Below are 20,663 nucleotides of genomic sequence, written 5' to 3'. Positions count from 1 at the left end.
GATCTGTGCTGGGTGGGCTCTGCAGCCCCCAGCACAGATCATGTAGCAGGCAGAGAGATCAGATCACCCCCCTTTTTTCCCCACTAGGGGGATGATGTGCTGGGGGGGTCCGATCTCTCCTGCCTGCATGTGGCTGGCGGGGGGGGCAGCTCAAAGCCCCCCTCCGCGGCGAAGATCCCCCCTCCCTCTCCTACCTGCTCCCCCGCCAGGAGATCAGGGCTGCACAGGATGCTATCCGTCCTATGCAGCCAGTGACGGGACGTCCCCTGTCACATGGCGGCGATCCCCGGCCGCTGATTGGCCGGGGATCGCCGATCTGCCTTACGGCGCTGCTGCGCAGCAGCGCCGTACAAATGTAAACAAAGCGGATTATTTCCGCTTGTGTTTACATTTAGCCTGCGAGCCGCCATCGGCGGCCCGCAGGCTATTCACGGAGCCCCCCGCCGTGAATTGACAGGAAGCAGCCGCTCGCCCGAGCGGCTGCTTCCTGATTAATCAGCCTGCAGCTGGCGACGCAATACTGCGTCGCTGGTCCTGCAGCTGCCACTTTGCCGACGCGCAGTATGAGTGCGCGGTCGGCAAGTGGTTAAAGAAAAACTCCTGCTACAACTAATTCACTAATGCGTTACTAGGGACCAAAAAAAATTGTTCTTTATGTTAAAGTACTACTGCTACTTCTGAGCTTTATTTACTCACCTGTGAGAAGTAGCAATTCTGTAACCTGACCGTACAATGCAATATACTGTACATCTATTTTTAAAACCGATTTAACTAAAATAATTTAAAACGTACAGGCCACCTGTTGTACAATAATTACTGATTAACTGTATTGTAATTATAAACTGAAAATCTTTCATTGTCCCTTTAAGGCCTAGTCTACGCTGACATATTTAAAACAATAGCATGAAAATGCACACGCAGCATTTCTAAGCATTTATTCGGGTGTTTTAAGATGATTGTAGCCTGGGATTACACATTGTGCGGTTCTCCACTATTTCTTCTTTGACCTATAGCGGCAGCTATTTCCCTGTATGACTATGTCTGACAATGACCATATGCTGGGACCTATTAGACCAGAGGTGCCCAAACTTTTTCGGCTTGTGAGCTACTTTTAAAAATGAGCAAGTCAAAATGATCTACCTATGTACAATTTCAGGAGCACAATTGTATGTACAAAATGGAAAATGTAGTGCAGTCGGGATCTACCATGAAGTCCTTGTGATCTACCGGTAGATGGCGATGTACCTAATGGGCACCCCTGTATTAGACCTTAGGATGCAAGTCCCCAATCGCCCAACACATCTGTCTGCTTGCTGACATCACTTGTTAATATAATGAGTGTATGCTTGCTTCACTGTTCATTTAGTTTATGATCAATAATAGACAAAGTAGGTGTCAGCATGATAGATGTGCCCACTAACTGTGCCATTTTTTTAGTGAACAATCATATTTCCAATAACATCATTCAGATCAAATGAAAAGATCATATTTAATCATTTTACATTTTTAGGGATTCCAAACTATTTCCGATATGGAAACCACTTGTAAGTGAATCTATGAAAAAAATCTGCCATGCTGTAGACTAGTTCTTTAAAATGGACCTGAACTCTTACACAGGACAGCAGTTAAACCTAGAGAAATGCATAGAGTTTAGCCGGTCTAATTCCCCCTCATCTGTGACTAATCACCAGTGCAATTTGATCTCTCAGCTGTCAGCTGGCTGCCTCGGCAGAACAGCTAATTAGTACACTCAGAGCTATGCCTGAATGCTGCAGTTCCGTGTTGTACAGAGATGTGTGTGTGAGCATCCTCCTAACCAACCAATAGAGCTGCATGGCTGCCATACTCAGTTGTACTGGCCTCATACCATGATGTCTCAAATAGGAATGTTGGTGGCCATTCCAGATTCTATAAGCACTATGCTAATGATCAGTTGCACTGCCCCCTGAGATGAAGTTCGTTTTTTTCACAATCCATTGTTATGCAAATACTTTTCTTAAATCACTCTAATTATAAAATGACTAGTGGACCTAAGCTCGTTTAAAAATGGGCCAGGTCTGTCCCTAATGCGCCGCGCGCACACAGCGCACACGCCCGCCGCGACACACACACACACACGGCCCTTCTGGCCCCGTCCTCCTCCAGCTCTCGGCAGTGCCTCTGCGTCCCTGCACATGCGCAGTGCACAAAAAGCACTGACGGACATGGGTCGCAGCGACACTTGCCTTTTATTAGGTAGGATTTGTGTGTTTTGTGTTTCCAGTTGTGGTATTCAGTGAATATTTTTAGGCACATATGTCCTCCTAGTCCTGTGAAAGCTTGGGTTATCTCTTTAGAAGATCATTGATTAGCTGATGGAAGTTACACTAAATTATATGATCAGGAGCGCCTTCTCCAGTCATTCCTTGCCACATCAAATTCAACAGCTGCAGACTACAAGCTTTACTAGACGGTCTCCTTCTGAGCAGCATTATGCATGCAGTATTCGCACTGAACGCACCATTTACCTCAACTGGGCAGTTTTGGGTCATGTGATTTTTACCTGCAGAAGCATTTGGGCACTTTGCATAGTAATCGATCAGATGTATATTAATTAAAAACCTCAAAGTAAAGTTGATTTAAACCAGATTCACATGTGGGGGGATTCATTGGTCATTCCTGTCACTCAAAGAGCTCCCCACCCCAATCGCCTATTAGTGGACAATGGATTGGGCTGAATGGCTCAGGACACATTTTGACAGTAAACTTGTGATATGTTTGCCTGAACGCATCTTGTCACGTTCAGACAGTTTGGCTGTGGCTGCCATTTACTTTCACATTAATGTAACTGTTTAGTGACAAGGATTCTCATTTGTTGCTCTGGACAACTGCTCCACTCTTGCTATAGTTTCTTTTTTCCTCTTCCTTTTAGTTTTATACATTGTCCCTTCTGTGTCAAATGATATGAAAAGCAGACTGCCTAATTCAAGTAGGCCACGTTATCAGTGATTTTAGAGGATTTGGAAGTGTGAGCAGCACCTGTGGTACTTGTTAATAGACCTGTATGCAGAAGTTGGAGTAATTTTTTTCCATGTTTCAGCTGCTGAATTGCTATTTATTTACAACTTATTTGTTATATAGGATGCACACTTATCAGTGGTGAACAAATTACTCTCCCATTATCATGCTTGACCACACCAGTCATTAGTGATTTGTTTACTAGCTTCTACCTTCTAGATGAAACTATTGCACTTATTGGGAAAGTTTATCTCTCATCACTACCACTCTTAAAGGACAACTGAAGTGAGCAGGATATGGAGGCTGCAGTGGCGTAGCTAAGGAACTATGGGCCCCCCAAGCACTCTATACATAACAATTGATACAGAACACCAAAACAACCACAGTGTCTGAGGTGCCAGAAGGGGATGGGGAACAGTTTGTCAATGATAATTACTATTCATAGCATCTATAGAGGTGATTATTACCAGCACAGGACCAATAAAGAGCTATTAATGTGGTTGAGGGAGCGCCTCGGTGCGGTTGTAACCTCTGCACCTCTATTGCTATGCTAATTGGAGGCTGCCATATTTATTTCCTATTAAAGAGTCCGAAGCCATTAAAAATACTTATTTTTACCTGCTATTTATCTTAATCAATATGAGCAGAGGTGACACTCCACATTCCTGCGGCAGAACAAGGTCTTTATACCCCCCCCCCCCCAAATCCAGGTAGTGGATTTTGCTGCATGGGAGGCAGAGCTTTGCACTGTAACTCTGCCTCTACTGGGGTCAATCTCCTCCTCCTCTCTGCCCCTCTCAGTGGGAGGGGTGGGAGAGGCGGCGATCGGCTGAGATTGACTCCAGTAGAGGCAGAGCTACAGCGCAAAGCTCTGCCTCTACCAGGAAATGATCCCCGCATTTCCTTCCGGGGATTTGGGGGGTATAAAGACCTCATTCTGCCACGGTAATGCTGCGTTTCACCTCTGCTCATATTGCTGAAGATAAATAGCAGGTAAAAAAAGTATGTATTTTCGCTTCAGACTCTCTTTAAACAGTGTACATCGCCTGGCTGTCCTGCTGATCCTCTGACTCTAATACTTTTAGCCATAGAAGCTGTACAAGCAAATCAGATGTTTCTGACAAGATTAGATGCATGCTTCTTTCAGATGTGTGATTCAGATATTACTGATGCATGAAAGATCAGCAGGGCTTTCAGGCAACTGGTATTACTTAAAAGGAAATCAAAATGGCAGCCTCCATATTCCTCTCACTTCACTCATCCTTCAGCAGAAGAGGAGGTGGGATGCTGCCTCCCACAGGTCATGAATATTGAAGCCTTTGAGTTTACCACTCCCTGGAGTGATTGGCTAAACATATTCACGCCCACAAAAATATTCACCTCTGCCAAAAAGTATAGGCAAAAAAAATTGTCTTTCACCAAAAATGATTGACTTTGGTCATTCAGTTTTTCCCGGAAATGTTCTAAAAATTATACATTGTTGTTTTGTTTGGCAAAAACTACCCATTTTGGGCAACAGTTGTTCTAATTCAACATTGGATTGTCTTATAAAAGCTGATTAATGATTGATGGTTTATAGTATTATTAATTAAGTCCACTTCTGTTTTTTAATAAAGCTCAAATATGTTTATTTTTGCTAATAAAACCAGCGTGGTATGAGAGCTTTAAAAAGCAAGTCCTTGCATCACGCTGGTCTTATTAAGTCAAAGCTGTGATGTTCCACTGGTCCAGTTGACAAGAAATCTGGTCATCTATATCAGCCTTGTTTAAATGGAGCTGCCTGCCACATGTTTATTAACCTTGATGTAGTAACCCCCCCCCCCCCCCCCAATCACCATCCTCTCTGCACCCCCACCCCTCTGCAAAAAGAAAAAGAAAATCCTTGTCTTTTCACTTGCTGTAAAGAAAGCCTTTAACATCCGCTTGTATCTGTTATTCAGCTTCCATTGGTCCAATGCAATTGACAAGCAGCACGCGTCAAAAGGAACTATCTAGGTTTAATTGTTTGCCAGGTCCCTCATAATCCAAGGCAGCATTTGTGATTCTGTCCAAGTGTTCGCTTTTCCCAGGCCGCTGAGGTCTGTTCTCCCCCAGCCTCCAGGCTGCTGCAGCATCGCTAATGCAGATAGATTTGTGTTCCTCTCTATTTCTCGTTCCCCCCTTTTTTTTCCCTTCTCTCTCTCCTCCTCTTGTTTTCGCTCTCTCTCTCTCTCTCTCTCTCTTGCACTCCGCTTTGATTCGTTCTAAACAGACTGATAACTCCGATGCTGGGAGAATCCTGGTATTGCCCTACAGATGGCTACATTAGAATGATATACCTTGGGATTTATCTTAGATGAACGTAACATTTGCATGCTAATGTTGATCTCTCCCTTGTTGCCGTTTTGCAGGACTGCCAGTCCCAAAGAAGAGCCCAAAGTCGGTGAGTCTCTGTTTTTTTTATATATATCTATGTATATGTATTTCTGCCTTTGCTTTTAATGTGCTGATGTATGGAACAGAATGTTGCTAGGGTTTTTTTTCCCCATTTTCTGTGAGACCGATGTGCTGTTTGTTTGCTAGTGGAGACGAGGTTAGCACTGTTTTATGCATCAGCAAAGGGTGTAGATTGGAACTGTGCTCATTCTGCTACTGCATGATTAAAGAGCAAGATGCAAGCAGCATTGCAGCCCGTGCTTAGCCAAATGCTCAGCCTGTTTATAAATGCATCTAGAAATCACAGTGGGTGACTTTTTCTCCTTAATCAAACATATTAACAGCAGTTTAATAGCGGAGAATGAGTATGGAGAGGTGCTTTGAATTTCCTGCATGTAAATGAACGTGACTCCACCTTGTCTTCTTGATGATATTGTCCTTTAACACCTGCTACTTCATCTTAGTGTTTCGGGACAGTTTTTTTTGTTTCCTGTTCTGTTTTTTTTTTCTTTTAGTTTTTTTTTTTTTTTCATGATCCGATTTGTATGCCTGCTAGATTCATTCAGTAAATGAATCCTAGAGCTGGGCATCCTTTGTCAGTCACTCACCAGCTACGCTGCAGGCACCTGCAGGTTTGGGACCCCCCTCTACTCATCATTATTTAATTTTTTTTCCTCCTTGCTCTCTCTGATCTGTCGCACTCGTCAGTCTCTCCAAGAGCCCACAAAAGTGGTTTCTGTAAAAATAGCTTGCGCATTATTTCAGAGGATGTATCAATAATTCACAAGCTGGAGCTAATTGATGGTCTGAATGTTTCCTTTGCTTGCAATGTCTACTGGTATTTTTTGTCTTTTTTGATTTTTGATTTTTTTTTTTTAAATTGCAATTTTTGTTGCACAATTTTAGGCTGCCATTGTGTGTGTCGGAGAATATAAACAACCATAAATGAGAAATATTAATTTTAAACTTAATTTAATTTTGAAAATCGATTTAAAGCAGCCGCAGGATTTATGCTTATTCTTTACATCACAGGCGGTTAGAAATGTTGATATTTGGGTGCTATAGAGTATATGTTTATGTATTTCTTAGATATAGATTTCTCTAATATAGCTTTTTAATTGTATGTTTAAAATATCCAGGTACTCTCTGTGCTCACCGGTAACTTTTAACATACATGAATCATCTATAGCTCTAGAAGCCATCCTGGGGTTCATTAGAATACAATTTTAGTTGAATCACTCCAATCTATGATGTGATCCTGATGGCTGAAGGCATTTCTGAGGAGTCACGTGACCCTTCGGCCTGTACCATTGTCACTTTACATTAATGCAGAGAGAAGGACTACTCGCTTGTGCTCACAGCCCAATCACAAAAATGTCAAACTATGTGCTTAGATTTCTGCACCGTCGTCAAAAGTAATTTGGCCCTCGGTGACAGGCACTCCAGAATTGCTCTTGAAATAATTCTAACCTTGTTTATCACCATTTAATCACATTTCTAGCATTTCATTTCCTCAACTTTTTCAGAGGTGTCTTCCCCCCAGTTTTCATGTCACTACTGAAAGTTCCCTCAAAAAAAAAAAAGTAGTTTTAATTTGCGATTTGCAAAGCAAGATAAATCCTTTGGTCTTATTTTTAAGCTCCTTTACAACCAGCGTTTTTAGGCGCTTAGTGCAATGGGTAATTAATGATTCCAGTCTGGATTATTTTCTTTTTTTTTTTCTCCTCAAATAAATCTTTTAAAAACAAAGGCAGAGAGCAATTTCATCTGTTAAAAGTTGTTAAAAATAATTGGCAATTCATGGACGTCAAGTTAATTGCGGTTGCCTTTAATTTTTGTGAGTAACTGAGTTTATTATAATCAAAGCTGCAGTTGGTTCAGTGTTTGCATAATATATGCAGATATCTGTGCAGATCACCTCCCAAAGGTGCTCATCAAACCATGAGGTGTTCATTGACTGCATGGACCACAGTTAACCATAGCATCTGCATGCTAACATAGTGTAGGAGGGCTGAGTTATCGTATTCCATTCAGGCCCAAATTTGTGCATAGGCAGCATAGACTGAGGCCTACAGCAGTCCATATGAGGAAGGGAGGGGGAAGCAGGCAATCATTATTTCAGTACTGTATTTTCATCAAACTGAGAATATAAAAAAATGTATGTATAAATTAAGTTGTGGCTGTAATGATTAGACCTTGGATAGGGAAGGTTTAACAATATTTTATTTTAAAACTTACATCGTTGAACCTTTATAAGGCCACAAATCTTTTTCCTCAGTCCCAGCTGCAAGCTGGATATAGGCCCAGGATCTTTATCCTGTCACTTCCTGCTGCCCACACACCAATGAGCTTCCTGTTCTTAGCATGTGTGGCACTTTCAGTGCTTTGTGAATTACTGGGAAGGACAGGGCAGAGTTCCAGTGTGGGCCCAAGAATGCATGGCTTTCTCAGGGTAGAAAATGTGCCTTGTGACATCTGCACATTAGCAGCAGTGTGTACGAGCACTTGAATCGAACGATGAAATTTCTTGTTTTATGTCAATATAAAACACCAACACGCCTAACGGTTACTGTTGTCATGGCTATGGGGGCATGCAGTTTGAGCTTACTGATGCTCATACAAATGTATAGCTGGCTTTAAAGGGAATCTGAAGTGAAAAGTATATGGAGGCCATATTTTTTTTCCTTTTAAACAATATCATTTGCCTGGCAGCCCTGCTGATCTGTTTGGCTGTAGTAGTGTCAGAAACGCACAAGAAACAAGCATGCAACTACCGTAATCTTGTCAGATCTGACAATGTCAGAAACGCCTGATTTGCTGCCTGCTTGTTCAGGGTCTATGGCTAAAAATATTTGAGGCAGACTATCAGCAGGACAGCCAGGCAATTTGTATTGTCTAAAAGGAAATAAATAAGGCAGCATCCACATACCTCTCACTTCAGGCTGAAATGGAAATATGGAAATTACAAAAAATAATCTGATCACCAGACTGTGGCAGTTTTTAAAAAAAATAGAAATAGAATTTCTCTATAGGGCTTTGTCTTAGCTATAATTGGAATTAAGAACTCTAAATTGACTCTAATGCGACTCTTTAAAATCCTTAAACAGGCATTCTAGGCAGAGATACTTAATGATGTGCACTTAACATTAAAAATAAATTTGGTGGAAACATTAGAAGTGGGGGTCACATGACTTCAGCAGGATTGCCAGCTCTAAGTATATAGCTCCGCCTTGTCACAGTTTAGTGACGTAGTTAGTGCCCCATTTAAATTCAAGAGCCATAAAAAGGAGGGATTTGGTGTATTTATCCTCTGAAAGATACAGTAAAGGGGCCCATACACTCAGCCGATTTTCTGGCCGACCGATCGATCCCGATCGATCGATCGATTGCAAATCGGTTGTCCAATCGACCGATCGATGGCCGATTTCGATCGATTTCGATGGATTTCCATCTAACTAACAGGGTGGAAAATTTAGGTCGATCTGATGAGATTGCTTATCAGTTTGCATTGGCCTTAATGGAAATCTGATGGCAAAAAAATGCCATCAGATCGAATTTCAATAGATTTCAAACTGAAATCTATTGGAATTCTATCCTGGTAAAAAATGTTTTAAAAACGCATCAGATAGATCATCAGATGCATTTCTTATCTATCTGCTGCCAATCTGACGAGTGTATGGGCACCTTAAGGAGTGCTGGGGTTTGAAAGAAGCAGTTGGAGTAGTTCCATGACCATAACTGTTTGTGCTTTAAAACATCTTCCTTAATTTATTTTTAACTAACAGGTACGTATGGCAAAGTTAAAGCACACCTGCAGTAAGAGAGATATAGGGACTGGCATATTTATTTCCTTTTAATCAATACATATTGCCTGGTTGTCATGATGATCCTCTGCCTCTAATACGCACAGTCATAGACCCTGAACAAGCATGCAGATCAGGTGCTCCAAGTCTGACTGGATTAGCTGTATTCTTGTTTCATGTGTGTGATTCAGCCACTACTGATGCAAAAGAGCTCAGCAGGATTCCAGGAAACTGGTTTTGTTTAGAAGGAAATAAATATGGCAGCCTCCATATGCTTTTAACTTTAAGTGTACCTTAAATTTAGCCATGTATGAGTTAATAGCAGACAGATCCAACATACAACTGATTACTATCAGTTCGATTTACCACCTTCCACATGCTCTTTGTTAATTTGAGGCAGAGATCACAGGAGCACTGAGAGGGATGTCTCATCATTAAGTCAGTGGATTTTACAAAACCAGAGCAAGGAAAACTGGAGCAGAACTGGTACAAAAATAGAGCAGAATTAAGTCAAGGATTCTGATTGGTCGCTCTGGGCAACTGTTCCACATCTATGCCTGTTTTGCACCGGATTAGCACATATTCTCCTTGCACTGGTTTTGATAAATTGGCCCCACTGTTAGCTCATTTTACAACAAGGGTATAGGGCAATATAGCCATGTTGTAGATATATAGGTATGTATATATATATATATATATATATATATATGTGTGTGTATATATACTTTTGTTTTTCTTAACATCTTAGTAAGGGGGCTTTTAGGACCATTGTAGTCCCTTACACACCCCAATGAGTTCTGGGTCACCATGAGCTTGCTGGTTAGTCTGTGCCTCTCGGATTTACAAGCCCTACTCCATAGAGCCAAATTAATCCATGCCATGCACTGATGAGGATCAAACAATCCGAAACAGTCTGTATGCATGTTGGATTATTATGGCTCTGCACATATTAACAAGCTGACATATCATTGCATTCCAGCGGTTCTGGAGGTGTGTTTAGCTTCTAAGGGTACAATGGTTAATTTGCATATATTCAGCAGTGGTGCCTGGGAGACATCTCGAGCTCACTCCAACCTGAATTATCGCAAATTCTTTCTGTTTTAGGAAAGCAAACTTTTGTTTTTCTTAACATCTTAGTAAGGGGGCTTTTAGGACCATTGTAGTCCCTTAAGCCTCATCTACACGGGTAGATGAGGCTCCGATGATCCTTATCAATCGAGCCGCTGATGCGGCTCGATTGATAAGATCCGACAGGACGGATCTTGCTTCCGCCGATTCCCTGCTCGCTCCCCGCTAGGGGACAATGGCAGGGAATCGAGCAGAAGATAAGCGGGGACGAGCGGGCACGAGCGGGGAATCGAATGCGGCGCACGCGCGGTGAGCGGGGACGCGGCGGGTACGCGCAGAAGGCGATCCAGCGGCTAATCGAGCCGCCGGATCGCTACAACCTCTTATGGTGTAGACGGGGCTTTACACACCCCAATGAGTTCTGGGTCACCATGAGCTTGCTGGTTAGTCTGTGCCTCTCGGATTTACAAGCCCTACTCCATAGAGCCAAATTAATCCATGCCATGCACTGATGAGGATCAAACAATCTGAAACAGTCTGTATGCATGTTGGATTATTATGGCTCTGTACACATTAACAAGCTGACACATCATTGCATTCCAGCGGTTCTGGAGGTGTGTTTAGCTTCTAAGGGTACAATGGTTAATTTGCATATATTCAGCAGTGGTGCCTGGGAGACATCTCGAGCTCACTCCAACCTGAATTATAGCAAATTCTTTCTGTTTTAGGAAAGCAAACTTTTGTTTATATATATATATATATATATATATATATATATATATATATATATATATATATATATATATATATATATATATATATATATATATATATATATATATATATATATATATATATGTGTATGTGTGTGTATATATATATATATATATATATATATATATATATATATATATATATATATATATATATATATATATATATATATATATATATATATATATAATATTCTGTTACCTGACACAACAGTGGTGGGGGTAAAGTCATAGTAAGGCATTCTGGTATTTTGTTCTGGAGTTCTACTTTAAAGTAAATGGGAACTGAATGCTAAAAAGAAAAGCCAGATACTTAAGAAGAAGGAAGGCTCTGGATCCTAATGAGCCTTCCCTCTCCTCTCCCGGTGCCCTTTCCAGTGCAGGATCCCTCGTAGCAGCATTTGACCAATTCGGTGAAATGCTGCTCTCTCTGCCGCCGAAGGGAGGCTTCGGGAAGTCTTTGGTAGCCCGAGTGCACCCAAAGGCGGCCCGTACTGCACCCTCTCTCTCGCACGTGTGCAGTATGGAGCTTCTGTCTTGGGGAGGACTGTGCTCCCGAAGACTTCCGAAGTCCCCCGCGGTGGGGGATTCAAACTGGGAAGGAAGCGCTGCAAGGAGGGCATCGGGGAGGCTCATTAGAACCCAGAGCCTTTTCCCTCCTTAGGTAAGTATCTGGCTTTTCTTTTTAGCATTCGGTTCCCATTTACTTTAAACAACAAATTTACATTAACTGAACACCAGTTACTCAGCTGGGTTCACACTGACATAAAAAAGTTCAGCAAATTGGAACATAATGATAAGCAGGCATGCAAACGGATCCTATGCAAGGCAATTGGATCCTTTCACATCTGTCTGTTCAGTACAGATCAGTTCATTCAGTTCCGATGAGCAGAACTGAAGGCAGTGCAGTATGATATTTTACAGATATGGGTACAGATCTCAATCAATGTCTATGAGAACAGTATCCGTTCTCACTAGGCGCCGCATATCTTTCTGCTTTTTTTTTTACTCGCCTGTTTTGTCACCTTGTGTCCACCACACCCAAATGTTAGATGACAGGTGAACCAGACAAATGGTGGCAGCGGACCGAATGCACCACAGTGCCTAAGTGAACGAGGTGCACGTACTGCTTGGATATGGTGTGAACGCATAATTGTGCTTAGTGGGAACCCAGCCTAATGTTGGATTGAAGCTCTCCTTCAACAAACTCTTAATTTGTCTGTGCTGGGCAGAGAACTTGCCTTTATACCCAGTGCAGTTTCATTCTTTACTGAATTCTACAATCTATCAGCTGAGCTTGATTGGATGTATGTCCTGCTTATTTGATGTGATAGGTAGCCCTTTAACAGAACCATTCTACAGCTCCCAGTTACAGAAATTACAGGTACATGTGATTATATATGCTCAGGAAGCTTTTTTTGTAACCTGGTTGGATTTTTCCTGTACAAAATGCATCATTGTGCCATGCACAGGTCCACTTTAAATGTCTCTCCAGGCAGACCTACTTTTGTGAAGGCATGTACTTTTCTACTAAATGCAATTTCCACCCCTCCAAATCATGCCTTCTTTTTCTTTTCCCATTGGACTTATGTTAAAGCTTGTGTGATGAGCATTTCTGGTGTTGCCTGGCAACCAGTAAGGTCATTATTTGTGGATATAACCAGAGAGTGTTTGGCAATCTTTTCAGCCCCCTCTCTCTGCCTGCTCATAGAACAATGGCTCCAAAACAATAAAGCACCTACGGTGTTCACTAAATACCTTTATGGAAGATGACCTCTGCATTTATAAAGCTTATACAACTCGTACTAGTTTGGTCATGTGCTATTGCAGATCTGTACCGTTATGGCTGCCAGCGCAAACTCCTAATTATTTACTGGATCAGCGCCCACAATCTGTTGAGAGCGGAAGCAATGTTTTGGATACATTCACGTTAAAAAAAAGAAATCTACCCTCCAATACAATTTAAAATGAATCAGTGTTGTATTTCAAACCTGTAAGAAAAAACATATTTAGCAAACACTGAACACTGATTGGCCAAAACATTAAAACCACCTGCCTAATATTGTGAAGGTTCCCTTGTGCTGCCAAAACCACTCTGACCCATCGAAGCATGAGCTTTAAAAGGTGAAGGTCCTCTGAAAGTAACCTGTGGTACCCAGCACCAGATCTTTAAAGACAAACTGTACTGATTTTAGCTGTATTTTTAGCTAAGCTCCACCCATTTCCCTGATACTGTGCAGAGCATGATGGGATTTCCTATGTTGTTCATGTTGCCTAGCAACTGGGAGAGGCGCTCAGGACACAGGACAGTTGGAACTGTTTCTCATGCTCCCTGTCACCTCCTTTCAACCAAAAAGATGGCTGCCATCATGAAATCAAACATTTGCCTGTTCTTTTAAAACAGGGTGGGTAAGAGATCATATTACCTATCTATTTTAATTAACATAACTAATGTAACTTAATGACAGGATGTTTGTTTAGGCTGAAGTTCCTCTTTAAGCTAAATAATACTGGAATACAGAAATGTATAGATACAGGAGGTGTTTCTTTTGCTGAAACCAGGATAATTAAGCTAAAAATGGGTACCTGACATTTTTTTTATGTTCTTCTTTGGATGCTCATCAAGACGTGTAAATTGCAGGATGGGTTTACCATAGACCCAATTTGTTTTTCCTTTCCTGCTTCCATCACTTTCAAGTACAGAGTACTTGCTGTCTAACACATCTCACCCTTTGACAGGTGACAAGAAAATGCAATGTTATTCACGTCACGTCTGTGGTTGTAGGATGTGTAGCAGTGTCAGTTAAGAACTAAAATAATTGCCAACAAGCATTAACTTTAAGTACCCAAAATTCATCCCAAAAATGTTAGAGAACCAGAGACGAAGCACCCTCATGTATTTTACCATATATATCAATGGAAACATGAGCTTAAACACCTACTCTATTTGTTTCATTCTTCACAGCTCATTCTGCCAGTTATCAGCTCTGATAAGAATTTCCGACTGAACATTGTCTAGCTTTGCCCTGTAATGATTATAGGTGAGTCAGTCTTCTGTGATGTCTTTTGAAGCCCAAGTCTACCCCTTGTGGCTCTGCTTTCCTGCTAGGAGGATAGTTTTGACTGTTAAGCATGTCATTCCTGTAATGTCAGCAAGGAACATGGGAAATATTGTATGGCTAACACTTAAAGCCACACTCCACAATTTAGCCATGTTCCTTGCGGACATTACAGGAATGACAAGATTGACTATCCTAAATACCTCTAAAATGAACAGCATCGATGAACTAAGACTCCTGCTTAATGATTTTGGGCTACATTGACACGCTCCCCAGTGACCAAAAGAGGAATTACCTCCATGCTTCATGCATGCTTTACACACGCTGCACCAGAGTCCAACCTGTAGTATTACGTAGGTGGCCAGTTTCACCTCGGCACAAGGAGAGAGGGGCAGAGACCAGGGACACTGTGTGAGAGTCTTCTGATGCCACTGTCATGCAGAAGCACATTGTTGCAGACTTGTACCATACCCCCTACTTCCACTGCCAAATTTTGGTACAAGGAGGAATATTTTGTGTTCCTCCACCCAAAATTTCTGTATTCACACTGGCCCTCAAGGTACAAACAGTACATATGGTCTTGGTCAGTTAGTGCAGAGATAACCAAGCATCACCCTCTTACTCTATAATGTGGAGAGTATTCCTGATAGGACAGGTTTTTTTTGGAATGGGGTTAGATGTTGCACTTGAATGTATCCTATACACAGTCCTAATACTGATAGTCCAGGTAGCAGTTAAGATTAGTCATTTCTGAAGCCGCCAGTGCTCTTCACCTAGAAGTAGATGTAGGGCAGCCTCCAGGTTTATCTGCTTCCAGTGTTTACCTGTTGCTTTATATGTCCAGTCATGGATGTTTTCATTGCAGAAGAGAAGGTGTAGAGGTATTTTTGAAAGGCCCTTTAGCTCTATATACACCATTCAGCCACTACATTAAACCCACTGACGAGTGAAGTGAATATCACAATATTAAAATGGCATTGCTGTAGACTTGTCCCATACCTCCTGTCCTCCTACTTCCATTGCCAAATGTTGGTACAAGTGAAAAAACAAATTTAATGAAACAGTGAATATTTTAGGTATCTCTAAAATATTACATTGGCACCTGCTGAGGTGGGATATATTTGGCATCAAGTGAACACAGTGATGTTCGAAGCAGGAGATGTTGACACATGTAAGATAAGAATCGGAGCGACTTTGATGAGGGCTAAAATATGTTCACTAGATTACTAGATAAAAGCATTTTCAAGACTGGGTTTTGTTGGGTGTTCCCAGTAGGCAGTGGTTTAGTTTTTACCAAAAAAAGGTCCACAGACTACCTACTGGTGAGAAGGCAACAGATTTATGGGTGTTGATGCACATGAGGACCAAAGGTTAGACCAGCTGATTCAATCCCACAAAAGAGGTAATATAGCACACATTGGTGAAAACCTAATTCTGGCCATGAAAGCGTTGTTAGAATACAAAGTTCATTGATGCATATAATGTAGAACTGTATAGCAGAGTGCCCACACTGATCCATGTCCACTGCTGATGGTACCTACATGGGCATGTGAGGCTCAGAACCAGATCTTGGCACAATGGAAGAAGATGGCCTGGTCTCAAAGATCATGTGGATGGCTGGGTTTGTGTGTGTTTCTTATCTGTGGGTTATACAGGAAAAACAAGCCCACCATGGAGAAGCCACCACACAGCTTACCGTATATGGTTTAAGGGATGTGCGGCTAGGTGGACACCTTCGATAAACCTGATTCTGATCTTTTGCAATCCATACCTCAATGGACCAAAGCTCTTTTGATGGCATACGTGGGACCTATTCAATATTAAGCAGGTGAAATATAGAGACTGCTATTCCTGACTTCTGTTTAAACAATGTCTGGCTGTTGTGCTTTCTGAATAATTGACCCAGAGAAAATGTGTAGTCCATGAGGTCGGTGTCCGCTGGCTGCATGCTTGGTCTATTTGTGTGAAAGCTACAGAGGTTCATGACAGTTAGGGCTTGTTCACACTAAGATCGATTTTGCTCTTTTTTTAAGTGCTGGCAACTTTAAAAATAGCCTTAAAAGAGCTAGAGCAATGATGCTCAATGGGAGTGTTCTCACATGAGCGATGTGCTTTCTATAGAATTATCTATGTCAGGAAGTGTAAAAAATCATCGCTCCACAAAAGCGCTTAGAAAAGTGCTTTTGTAACCACAAAGCACAGGGAAAAGCACTTAAAAGCGTTAACTAAATCGCTCAGCACTTACGATTGCACTAGCAATTTGTATTGGGAATAAGTCCTTAAAAATGTTTTTCTTTAACCACATAACGACCGCAGGAATTTGCATTGATCTGTGCTGGGTGGGCTCTTCAGCCCCCAGCACAGATCAGGTTTGAGGCAGGGCGATCAGACTTTCCCCACTAGGGGGATGTCCTGCTGGGGGGGGGGGTCTGATCGCTGCCTACTGCCGTGCGGGGGGGGGAGGGGGGGGCTCCTCAAAGCTCCCCTCCACAGCGCTATTCCCCCCCTCCGCAGCGCTATTCCCCCCTCCCTCTCCTTCCCACCCTCTTCTCCTTACTATGGAGGTTCCAGCCTATCAGATGCCGGCGATCCCCGACGGATCGCCAATCTCCTTTACGGCGCTGCTGTCAACGTGCTGTGCGACGTAAACACCGGGGATTCCTTCCCCACGTGTTTACATTTCGCCTGCAACCCACGATCGGAGGCTCGCAGGCTGTTCACGGAGCCCCCCGCCGTGAACTGACATGGAACGTTTCCATGGAAATCCCCAAACGACCAGCCGCCGTTGGCTGGTCGTTAAGTGGTTAAGGACATGTTCACACTGAGAGCTTTTCTAACTGCTTGTGATTTTTTTTATTTATTTATTTATTTATTTTTTTGCTCTTGCTTGTTATCTTATGTGTGTATTCCCACTGGAGCGATGTGATTTTGTAAAAATACCCCATAGCATTGCATTAGCAAGAGCTTTTAAAATCTGTAGCGTTTTAAAAGCTCTTGTAGTGTGAAACAGCCCTAAAGGAGATAGTAATGGTTACCTTAAAGGTAGCCATACACTGGTGGATGTGCCATTAGATCGACCAGCTGACAGATCCCTATCTGATCGAATCTGATCAGAGAGGGATCGTATGGCTGCCTTTACTGCAAACAGATTGTGAATCGATTTCAGCCTGAAACCGATTCACCATCTGCTGAGCTGCTCCTGCCGCCTGTCCCCCCCCCCCCCCCCCCCCCCCCGTATACATTACCTGACGCTGGCTCCCGGGCATCTTCTCCGCATTGCACGGCTCTGTTCCGGATCCATTACGGCGCTTCCTGTGTTACTCCGTGACCAGGAAGTTCAAATAGAGCTCCCTCTATTAGAACTTCCTGGTCACTGCAGTGACACAGGAAGCGCCAGGATGGATGGAGCCGGAACAGAACCGTGCAGCACGGAGAAGACGCCCGGGAGCCAGCCTCAGGTAATGTATACCTGATCGGATCGGCCGCCGCTAGCGACGCGCACTTTACCCGCGGGCGATCGAGGGTAATTTCCCGCACGGCGCGATCGACGGACCGATCCGATTCCGGGAGGGAATCGGATCGGCGGCTGCGTTTACCGCGAACGATTGGCAGCAGATTCGATCCCAGGATCGAATCTGCTGTCGAAACGGCCGGGAATCGAGCCAGTGTATGGCTACCTTTACAGTTCCTCCTTTTAAGGTTGCACAGGTCTACCCTTTTGTTTCAAACTCCGTTAAAACTCAGCTAAAAATCATATTTTTGGTCACGTGACCTGAACAAAGCTAGCAAAAAGTTAAAGCGGACCCAAACCAAACATTTTTTTTTTTTAATTCAAAATACTTAGTTGCACTATTCTGACACATACAAAGATAAACATGCTCATTCAAGCCTATGAACATTTCAGTGCATGCTTTTCACCCTTCTCTTTTTATAACTAGGGTTATACAGGTGGCAGCCATTAGCAATTCCTCCTTTGCTGGACACCATCTACTCCAACAGTTTGCCGGATTCTGTCCCGGCAATTTGAAAGGAAGAGAGTGGTTCTTCCAATAAATGTAAAATATTTTATATTTGTCATCATGCAGCTGAAAAAAGGCTGCTATTTATTATTATAAGTTAGAAAATAGATTTTATTTCTGAAATCTTGTATTTTTAATTTGGGTCCACTTTAACAGTAGGCTCAACAGTTGGTGCTTCTTCAGCTGCTTGGTTCTGCATCAGGCTGTTCTTGCAAGATATGTAAGGGAGTTGGGCACAGTGATGTGAGCTGATCGCAGTCTTACTTGGAAAGCTGTGTTGCAGGAAGTGGCCGGTGAAGGAGCCCCAGGTCGGGTATTTTTAAAGTAATTTATTTGACATCACATAAGGGTGGAACTTATTTACAGACAAAGCAAGCGGTACAGGACGGCGATCCATCCTATACCGCCTCTGATAGGCTTCAGGCTGTCACAGCAGCGGCGTAAACACCGGGGATTTCTTCCCCGGGTGTTTACATTTCGCCTGCAAGCCGCGATCGGAGGCTCGCAGGCCGTTTCCATGGAAATACCACTGCGACCAGCCGCCGCCTATCGGCGTTGGCCAATGTTAAGTGGTTAACCTCTTCGGTTCCTGCTTTTAAGATGTGTATTTCACATCGCAAAGCATGGCATGCGTAAAGTTTCTTGAAGTTCTTCTAAGCTCTGGCAATTAAATAGATTGTTTAGAAAGACTAATAGATTCAGAGCAGATTTAGGGCAAGCAGAGGCAGTATAACAAAACATGCACATCTAAATTGAAGTTGGAATGCCTCTTTTATTGTAATGCTGTCTCTGTACGGAGAACAGCAAATGTAACAACTCAGCCAGCTACTCTTCTCATGTTACCGACAGTTTAGTTCAGTAAATAACCGCATTTCTATCGCAGCTGTGAAAATGTTTATGAATTGGCACACAAAAGTCTAAAATACCGAATGTGGTATTTTCCTGACCAGATTTTTTTTTTACCGCACAACTTTTTTTATGAAATGACCCCATTGGCGTAGCAATCACCCCTGCGACCCCGGCCTTCGCAGGGGGACCCAGAGGCTTTGGGGGCTCCTCCTCCCCCTCCCCAACTGCAAGTGCTGCCAATTACTGAACAAACCTCCCTGTTTGTGTGCAGGAGCATGTGTAATTTTTTCCTGCTTCCAGACGCTGCTGCTCAGCAGAACACTCTCTGCTGCCATTAGCCGGCTCCTGATCACATGACTTGCATAAGTATCCGGGACCAATGGAGCCCATGCTATCATTTTTGCAGGTGGGCCCTATTAAGTCTACGCCTCTGCTCACACATACTAAGTGCTGTAGGCTTTTGCTTCCTGTGTCATGCAACATTATGATCAGTGCCAGCTGCAAATTGTCTGTGAAATGGGAACCCCCTTTAAAACCTGCTTCACATTCAGCAGTGTGGACATATAGTACATCATTTTGTAATGGAGTGACATGTGTGGGGTCAGGAAGTTAAAAAAGTTGTTATGCAACATAAGTACACCTTGTCATGACCACACTCAATAATTTATGGAAATCTATTCCCAACTGCATGGCCTTTCCCTGCCCTCCTCCTCTAGCTATTCTCGCTGCATCGCTAATTCACCACTGCTCACAGTTCTCTCAAGTTCCCTGCTGCTACAGCTCTATAGACTACTTCTCCAGACTCCACCAGGCCTTGATGAGTCATGCTTGGAGAGAGGGCAGATATTTCAAACGGTTGTTTACTCAGCAGCAACAACCTTATCCTATAAAGGAACACTTTCAGACATAAGGAGCCCGGAAAAAAGATCACCTTCTACCACTTTTGGATATGTACCAAACATGGAGATCCTGAGCTATGAAGTTTAATTATGATTGGTCAACTTTAGTATCTTTTTTTATTAGCATTTTTTTTTAAAAAAAAATTGTTTTTAGAGAATTTAGTTTAAATTTTTTTTCTCATTATGGAGTTCCCTGAATATACTCTGTTTACAAATTCATACTTTGCATTCTGTTGAGAAAATCCAGCTTTGCTGGTACATATGGCTAAACCCTGGATGTAGCATGGTAAGCCAGCCAGATGTTCTCCTGGTTTGCTGAAATGGGGCGTATGGCTAAGGCTGTGCCACTCTAGTGTCGGCTATTTGCTCCTTGTCATTTTATATGCTCTGAACTTTCACAGTGCTGCTAGTCTGACTTGGAACTTTCTGCTTCCAATAGGCAAGCATTAATTATGTAATATCCTGATCTAATCATGTCTATGTGCTTTCAAGCTCGGCTCCTGGAAAGGAAGTTTTCATTTTGGATAGTCTAGAAAAGAGCAGAACCATTTTAAAATATCTGCTTCTGTCTGTGCCCAGCTGGTGAGATTTCCTTAAAGTGACACTGAAGCGAAAAAAAACCTCATGATATAATGAATTGGTTGTGTAATACGGATAATTAATAGAGCTTTAAGGTGGGTACACACATCAGATAAAAGTCTTTGGAAAATGAAAGATCACAGACCAATTTTACCCCCTTACATATAGTATGAGAGCAATACCTACACAGTCTATTCTATGG

The 20,663-nt window shown here is 42.5% G+C and overlaps 1 protein-coding gene across 17 annotated transcripts in view; it reads left to right on the top strand.

Annotated features, from left to right (window-relative positions):
- MAGI1 (membrane associated guanylate kinase, WW and PDZ domain containing 1) overlaps positions 1–20,663 on the top strand; it is an 869,123-nt gene that overhangs the window by 764,389 nt on the left and 84,071 nt on the right. For all 17 annotated transcript variants that reach the window (XM_068253813.1, XM_068253811.1, XM_068253812.1 and 14 more), the window contains one exon: positions 5,388–5,419. In XM_068253813.1, the coding sequence (XP_068109914.1) occupies positions 5,388–5,419 (32 nt within the window). The remainder of the gene's footprint in view (positions 1–5,387; positions 5,420–20,663) is intronic.

This window comes from Hyperolius riggenbachi, chromosome 9 (assembly GCF_040937935.1).
Source record: "Hyperolius riggenbachi isolate aHypRig1 chromosome 9, aHypRig1.pri, whole genome shotgun sequence".
NCBI classification, from domain to species: Eukaryota; Metazoa; Chordata; class Amphibia; order Anura; family Hyperoliidae; genus Hyperolius; species Hyperolius riggenbachi.
This window is presented reverse-complemented; position numbering and strand designations above follow the sequence as displayed.